Source organism: Pygoscelis adeliae, unplaced genomic scaffold (assembly GCF_000699105.1).
Source record: "Pygoscelis adeliae isolate BGI_AS28 unplaced genomic scaffold, ASM69910v1 Scaffold514, whole genome shotgun sequence".
Classification (NCBI taxonomy): Eukaryota; Metazoa; Chordata; class Aves; order Sphenisciformes; family Spheniscidae; genus Pygoscelis; species Pygoscelis adeliae.
In genome coordinates, this window is record NW_008824594.1 from 53,859 (window position 1) to 62,496 (window position 8,638).

Genomic DNA, 8,638 nt, shown 5'->3' on the forward strand with positions numbered 1-8,638 from the left:
TTTTCCCCCCCCCCCCGCCCCCCCCTTTCCTGAGAATGACATTATATGGTGTGGAATATCCCTTTGGTCCATTCAGGTCAGCTGTCCCAGCTGCGTCCCCTCCCAGCCTCTTGCCTACCCCCAGCCTACTTGCTGGGGAGTGAAAAATAGAGAAAGCCTTGACGCTGTGCAGGCATGTTCAGCAATAGATAAAACATTGGTGCATTATCAACGCTGTTTTAGCACAAATCCAAACCACGGCACCATATGTGCTGCTATGAAGAAAGTTAACTCTGTCACAGGCAGGGGAAAAGCGGCTTACTGTTCCCCTGGCTTTCACCTGTATCACAGCACGAAATGCTTGGTTCTGACAAAGCAAATGACAGCAGCGTCTGCTGGAAGTGGGGAGGCAGGCTTCACCTGAAAAACCTGGGGTATTTAGGCAGTTCCTTGCAGCCTGGTCTATTCCAGGAGGGACTGAGCCCTCCCGGCTCTCCAGGGCTCCCAGCACAGCGAGTGTTGCTGGATTTGACTCAGATGAATTCTCCCAGTGTGGGTTCATATTGAGATGTACACTGGAATGAATACCCCTGCATTCAAAGCCAAACAGAGCTGGGATTGCTGAAAGTCATCCATGCTTACCTGGAAGCTAGGCTTCTAGGTACATGAATTTCGCAGCCTCCTGTTGTGCCTGTAACGCTGTGCCTGAATCCCACAGGCTAGCTGTAAAGTGGCATGGAGCCTCCCCTGCCTGGATGTGTGTCCATCACACACATCCAGTGGAGAGAAAACTATTTGTAGGGTGCCTTCCGCTTCTAGTGTGCCTCATCTAAGAAAAAAGGCTTAAGTTACAGCATATGAATTGCTCCCTAAAAGCTTCTGCTTTTTCTTCGCTATAAAAGCGATCAAGGACATTTGCTGCTGACATCCAAAGTTAGATGAAATGGCCTTGATCTTAAGGATTTTCATGCTTTTGAAGTAGCCATAATTGGAGCACTTGAAGGGAGAGATAACCTGCAGATTAAACCTATTCTGGCAGTGGATCCAGTAGCAGGTATCAGATGCAAACCTCTCCCAGTTCAGAGGTCTGGCTTTTTACTGGGGCATGACCAAATTAAGGGTTGGCTGGGCCCCTGGGATTGTTCATCATAAAACTCTGCCTTTTTTGGCTCTAGAAGCTTATAATAAATTTGGGAACCAGGCAGGTTATACCACAGAAAGGTCCCGAGGGCCTATAATCACAGTATTTCTGCCTCTTCTCTTGCCTCCTAGCTCCAAGTGGAACAGTGCAAGCAATTACCTTGACAGTATTTTCTACATTTCCCCTTTTGGTCCAGGTTTGCTTCTGGAGATGCCACGCTGAGCTGCAGTGAGGATGACAAGGAACATTTTCAATTCAAAGACATCAGGGATGGGTTCAGCTCGACCTTTGAGAAGATTGTTGAGTCTGACCTTATGAAGGGTACATACTACAGCAGCTTGGACTCTTTGGACGTCCTCTCTCTCACAGACGAGACAGACAGCTGTGTCAGTTTTGAGGCCCCACTCACTCCATTGATCCAGCAAAGGGTCAAGGAAAGCCCAGAACTCTTGGAGCAGAAACTGGTAGCACAGCAGAGAGAAGCCCTTCACCACATGGATGCTGATAAGCAAGAGCAGGCAGCAGCAAAGCCAGCGGAGGGGGATTTTGGGAGCCCTCTCAGGCACTCAATTACCAGCAGCAGATCAGAGAATGTGCTGAGCCGGTTGTCCTTGAGGAGTATCCCAAATGGGTTCCATGTGGAAGGGTCAGAGGAAGATGCCACCAAGATCATTAACTCCATCAGGTAAGGCAGGCTGGGAATTCCTCAGGCAAAGGGGTCCTTGTCTTACGGGGTCCCAGTCCAGGAGCAAGGCTCAGAGGACGTGATAGAGATGGAGCTGCTTTTTTTTCCCCTTGTGCTTCCTCTCATGTGCTGTCATGGCAGAGAGGCCAAACACCAACAGGAAAAACTTCCCTACCCGTAGGTTAGGACTGCAGCTGGGGACCAAGGTCTCATGGCATTAAACCACCCAGTCCCCAGCAGGCCTCTGTCTCAGTCCTCCCTGTTCTGAAACCCAGGACCCCAAACTGCAGGTGAGCTGCAGGGTCCTGTAGGAGCCCTGCGAGCCCAAGAAAAGCCAAGGCTCAGCACTTTATGTTCACGTTTGCTCTGGAGGGCACCACCATTCATCTGGCTGCTCACAAATCCCATCTTTCTTATAGCAGGCAAAGCCGGGGCTCCTTTGAGCAGACCACTGCCTTGTCTGCCTGACATCTGCAAAAGCCCTTGGCAGGTTGGAGGCAGTCAGGCACACTCCCAAGCATGCTCTGAAGTGCAGGGAAACCTCAAGGTTTCACTTAGGACTGAGTGCCCCAGTAGAGGCCTCCCCAAAGGTTCTTATGCGGGCAGTGAGGATGCATACTCATAGTCTCTCTCTGCAGAGACTTCATCCTCTGGACCAGCTCAGACCCAAACCATCATTCCTGGGAGGCAGCAGCCTCATCTGCAGGGCAGTTCCTTGCATGAGGAAGCCAGGTGATGAGCAGCCAGGTCATGGGAGAGCTGGAGTGAGGCCATGTGTCCAGCTAGCTATCAGGCCTTCAGTGAGTCACACTGCCCCAAAATGTGCAAATAGGTGCCATAATGCCATCACTGGCCTTGGGCACGAAAATAAAGAGACGCAGCCCCACCTACATGGTGCTAGTGGGGCTGCTCAGCATGTTGTCTATGGGAACAGCTGGCCACGATGCCAGCCAGCAGCTGGGAGAGGAGCAGCCCACCAGCAACAGCAGGTCTGCTGTCAGTCCCATTGGCATGATCTATACAAGTGCAGTTTCTCATCCTCGGCGAACAATCTGAACTGAAAAGCATACCACCTATCCCTAAGATTTCCTGAATGTCCACAGCTCTGAAAGAGCTTGGTATCCCCTTCCATACCAGCGGAGAGAGAGGAAGCTTGAAAAGGTGTTGGGGCTGCTTGCTTTGAATGGATACATCCGCATTTCTCAGGGAGAAGTCACCTTCTCTTCAATCTTTTTCTGCAAATTTGAAATTAAACCATACTGTTTCATTTGACCTGAAATGAAAGAGGGTTTGTCCAACATCCAGTTCACAAACGCGTTGTTGTTTTTTCGTATTTTCTGGCTAGGACAAGAAGAAATCAAAATGTGACATTTTCTATGGGTTTCATCAAGTCACATTGCTGCTCCTTGAATTGTTTCTTGTTTCTGTGTAGTGATGCCAGCTTGAAAGATGCACTGTCAGACTCTGACTCCGACATGGGCAGCACGGAGCAGCTTGACCAGGGCAGCACGGACACCTTGGCGAACGGCTGCAGGGCGGATAGCGAGGCTGCCAAGAGGCTAGCCAAGCGCCTCTACAACCTCGAAGGGTTCAAGCGCTGCGATGTGGCACGCCAGCTCGGGAAAAAGTAAGTGGGGCTTTGGGTTGCAGCCAACCCTACGAGGGGGTTGACTGAGATGGCAGCATTGAGCGTGGCCAGCAGAAACACAGCTGTGGTGGGGAGGGTCTGAGGGAGCAGTGGTCGTGCTGGGAGGACAGGACAAAGGCAGGAAGGGATAAGCCTGCTATTACAAGGGCTTGCTGGATGGAGCCGGGGCTATTGGAGATCCTTCCAGTTGAAACTGGTCCAAGTCCAATGCCCTTGCATCCTACAAGTTGCTTGCGTGTATTGGGCATTAACCGCCACAAGCTGCTGCCTGCCAGAACCAAGAGATTTCTGCATTTGGTAAGGGCCCAGCAAGACCCTCCCTAAAGCGATCACCAGGCTGAAGGGTTTGGGATCCAGACCTGGGTCTGCTGTGGGCTCCCTGCCAGTCCCCAGGTTTTTGATGTCTGCACCCCAAAATCTTCTTGCTACAGTGCCTCCTGACCCAGTCTGCATAGATGGCATGAAGGGTTGGGTGGAGAGCCAGGTACACACCGGAGGTCCAAGCACCTCAGCTGGTAGATTTGCCTGGGTAAGGCAGAAGGGAAATAAAAAGTGTTTATTCAAAAGTGGGAGAGTTACAGAGATTTCTAAGAGACAGAGTAACAGTAACGAGTGTAGCAGTAACAGATTATTTTTAGGATGCCAGTGGGTGTGAGGACACCAATCCCCATCATCCTTCTCGTGGATCAGATATAACCTGTGTTGCTGGGGGGTTTTTTATGTCCTTGAAAAGTCTCACTCCTGTCTGGATCAGCAGGACACAACTGTCCCTCAGCAAATACCCAAGCTTTCAGTACCAAGGATTGTCTGTCACTCCCAGCTTAGTCCTGGGACAGAAGGAGCCCATGAATGATCTCCTAGAGAGGCTCTTCGTATCACCTGGCAGCATCCTTGTTCTTTTCTTTTGCCGTGGTTCTTGTAGCAGGTGCGTTGCTGGTTGCTGCTGCCTCAGGTCTAGCATCCTTCTCCATTCTTGCAAATTTGCCATGCCAGCTCACTGACTGGGGGAAGTTTCAAGCGATTGGTCTCTGGGGATGCATCTGAGTGTGTCCCTTTGCTAGTCCCTGCAATCCTCACCCACACCTGCAATCCTCACACCTTGGAAAGCTGTTTGGTGACCCACATTTGGGAATTGACACAGCCTTTAAAAGAAGACTTGTTTTGATCAGCTGGGTTTTTGACATCTGAATCATTTCCCAGCACAAGAACTGGATGGAGCTGCAGGCTCTTGGAGCAAGCAGGTGCATTTGCAGAGCAGGAAAGGAAGAAGGATGAGGATAGGTGTGTTTTAAGTTGGTCTTGCTCACTTAAGACAATGTAAGACCAACCTACAGTGGTGGGAGCAGGTTAAGTTTAAGTGATGCTTTCAGGCCAGCTCCATGTAGGAGGTGGACTGGCTAGGAGGGTCGTTCAAAAAGTAAAATCTCATTTTAAAGCTTTTAAAGTAATTTTAACTCCTTCTTTTTCTTTGTGAACATTGGCAATTTTCTCAAAAAAAAAAAAAAAAAATCCAAACCAAAACCAAAACCATTCATCATTGTCAAACAAGTAGAAAAGGCGTGATGAACAAGGAAATGGAGGTTGGCTATCTCCAAACAGTTTCTTTCCAGCTGACACAATTCTGTGAAGTTAACCTCAAATCCAGAAATTACCTTTGTCTCTCTGAAGAGCACATGTTTTGGCAACTGAACTCTCCATGGAAGGTTCTTGTTCCTGGATTTGTCTGTGGCACTGTCTCAGCTCCGTCACTACCCACGGTCACACATCTCTTGCTGGATGGAGGTTGAACTGTCTCAGCTGCCAGACCTACCATGAAGATGGTAGTGCCAGGCACTTCCTTGCAAGGTTTCCCAAGAGAGCACTGTGCTCACAAAACCACACAGGCAGCAATAGAGCAGGCAGCAGAGCACAGTTTCAGCATCGCGGTGCACCGAGAACTGGGGGCCTGTCAGAGTCCCATGGGCGATATGGCACGGGCACACAGCGTATTTTCCTCCCCTGGAGATGAGGTGAATTTTACTTAGCCAAACTTCTTACGGACAATCTTTTTTTGACCCAGGTGACTGTGGCACAAAAAGGATCCTGGACAATACAGGCTTAGCTCTGTAGGACAGTGTGATTCAGGCTGTAAAACAACACACATCTGTCCACATCCAGCCACACAGCAATGAAACTGGGAGAAAAGGCCAGGACTCCTGTGTTACCCCTGGGGTGGCTTGTGACCCAGACAGGTCAGTAAGCACTCTTAGTGCCTGGACCTTCCCAAACCAGGCAGAGGGAGGAAGCGTCAAGCTGGGGTGTAAGGTGAGAGAAGGTCTGTAGAGGCTGGCTGTGTGGCAGGGCCACCAGCCAGAGGATGCCGGACATGTCCCCATGGGTAACGCCTTGCTATTCTTGTGGGGATGTCTCTGTCGTGTCTGAGCTGCATGGTGGAAGCGTCACCCGTCCCTGCAGGAGGAAACCAAAGCAAACACCTAAGCCCACCTTAGTGTAGGCCATGGTCTTGTCCTGGCCAGTGTTGGAGCTTCTGTGTCCCAGGCAAGCCTGGAACATGTTAACTGGCCCTGGAGTTCAGGGAGAAGGGTCCCATCAATGTCACTGAGCCCCTGGCTAGACATAGGAGTTTGTTGCTTCCTGGGATCTGGCTGCCTTCAGGTGTCCTGCAACACTGTCTGGTTCCCTCAGTAGAGCCGGCAGTCCCGGCTTGGAGCTTTTCCAGGCAGAGGGGAACCAAGTGAGGCACACAGGAAGGCGCGATGGGCACCCAGGCTGGGGACTGTTGGCACCAGAGCAGCTGACACAGACCACTTGTCCTGGGGGTCATAAATTCCCTATGGACTCCTGGCCTTCAGCAAGACCCAGTGAGCTGAAGGACAGGCAGCAAGGCTTGCCTACCTTCCCGGGGTTCCCTGATGGGAGAGTGGGGTGAAGGGGAGCCCCCATCCACCTTCATCCTGCCTGACTATAGATCTAGTTAGAAATGTAAATTAGGCTGTAGCTCCCAGTGTAGGCCATGGAGACATCTCAAGAGCAATTCAGCTCACCCAAGATCTGTGCTGGGCTATAGACATGCCAAGTCTTTTGGCTTTAGGGAGCCTTGGGCAAGGCTGGTCCTTCAAGCCCAACTTGAGTTAAGTGGGGGGAGTCAGACACTGTTCTCCCCTGTTGATCACTGCAGTGCTGCAGTACATGGCAGTTGTTGCTGTGTGCCCAGTGCCCAGAGTGCCCAAGCAGGTTCCCAGGAGACCTGGTAAATAGGTGCTCAAACAGAAGGAATCAGACCTTTTCTTCTGGGAGACTACAACTGCATGTGTGAGGTGGGACCTGACCTGTGGAAGGGAGAGTGCTGGCTAGTTCCCAGCACCGGCGCAGCCAATGCATGAGGTCTTCTGCAGATTTAGAGCCAAGAGGAGCCCAGAGGAGGCCTGGGGCTCGCTTGGTTCTGCTCGTTCTTTGGCACAGGGGTGAAGATGTGGTGACGTCTCCTTTCACAAACGTGTGGTCATCTCCTGCATCTCACATCACCTTGCTGTGAAGTTCCAGGACAAGTGGAGAAGTCTCCCTGGGAAGCTGGCAGGAATCTGCACACCAATCATACTGGCACTGCTTCAGACTAACTTGGGGGGCCATGGGACCATGAGGACATCTTCTTTCCCAGAGCTAGCAATCCCAAATGATAAGATTGTTTTATGAGTGTGAGGCCTTGTGGCTTCATACGGCTTTGAAACAGTCTCTTGTGCAAACTCCAGCACAAATACTTACGTCCTGCCTCTCAAAACTCAGCCTGGACCTCTCCCCTGGAGCTGTCACGCTGCTCTGCCTGATCCCGCTGTGTGTCGTGCTTCCGAACAGCATCCATGCCAGAAGCTTTACAGCATCCACCTCACAGCAGAAGATGAAACAATGCTGTAGGAAAAGCAATGAGTTCTGCCTGTAACATGTCCCAGGGTGAAACTGGATGTGCAACGCTTAGCAATATGCTTTTCATGTTGTGGGGAGAAGGAAAAGGAATTGTATATGGCAAAGGCTGAGGGTATTGAGATCATATCCCATTTCTTGCCAGAATTCATTGATTATTCTTGCACTTCTGCTACCTGAGTTGTGTAGATAGAGGAACTTAACAGCACGCGTCCTGGCTTTAAAGGCAACACTTCTCCAGGCGTTCTTCAAAAACATGGTAGGGGAATGGTTTCTGGAGAAGCATTCAGCGACGAGCAGGGCCAGAAGCTCAGCTGAGCTCTCCCGCTCCAGTTCCCAGGGGAATCCATCTGACATGCGAGCAAGGTGCTGTGGTGAGAGAGTGGGATGGGAGCCAATGTGGAGTGGAGAGCAGGAATATTGCAGTAGGAGGAGGGGACATGTCCAGCAATGGGAGAGGACTAGGTAAGAGAAGGTGCCCGATGAGCACAGGACATCCTTATGGCCTCCTCCTCCTGGCTGGTTTGGGAGGAGGCTCTGCCTAGCCAGCAGCACAGCTGGGGGCACTGGGGGCCCACCTCTCTCATTCTCAGGTGTCTAGGGCTGGCAGCCGCAGTGCTAGGCTGGGGGCATATTAGGGCCCTTTGGAGGTCTTCCAGCAGCATTTCAAGATAGGAGAAAGTCCCCCTGAGTCTGGGATCACGTCTGCAGTGTCTCACTGGGAGTTTGGGCTGGCCAGGAGGCAACAGCCTGCTGTTCCTCTTGTAGACAGTGTCTTCTTCCCTGATGAAAGGGCTGACTACTCCCTCTTTAATTACAGTAACGAATTTAGCAAGTTGGTAGCAGAGGAGTATCTCAGCTTCTTTGACTTCACTGGCCTGACCCTTGACAAAGCACTCAGGTGAGCTGGTCTCTGGCACTCCCGCGTAGGGCCTGGGCTGGACAGAGCGGAGCAGCGCGGTGGGTTTCTCCTTCGGGCTTCCCGATGCCATGGAGGCTGTCCATGTGATAGGAGCAGGGACTGGGGGGAGCTCCAGGTTGTCTTTTAATCTTTGCTTTGGTGTCATGTTTGGCACAAGCTACTGCCACCAAAAGTGGGCTTCGACTGGAGGGCCTAAAACCTGCTTCCCCATGGTGGAGAGCAGCTTTCCCAGGAATCCCCTCCCATACAAAATCAGAGCAAGTGGGAGCAACTTCTTCCCTTGGGATGGACAATCCATCCTGGTGCCATCAAGCCAGAGGTGGGTCAGATCTCAGCTGACAGCAT

At 51.3% G+C, this 8,638-nt stretch overlaps 1 protein-coding gene across 1 annotated transcript in view; it reads left to right on the forward strand.

Moving 5' to 3' along the window:
• PSD2 (pleckstrin and Sec7 domain containing 2) overlaps positions 1–8,638 on the forward strand; it is a 45,949-nt gene that overhangs the window by 6,947 nt on the left and 30,364 nt on the right. Inside the window, 3 exon segments of the mRNA XM_009322285.1 lie at positions 1,317–1,805; positions 3,238–3,432; positions 8,192–8,272. Of these exon segments, the coding sequence (XP_009320560.1) occupies positions 1,317–1,805; positions 3,238–3,432; positions 8,192–8,272 (765 nt within the window).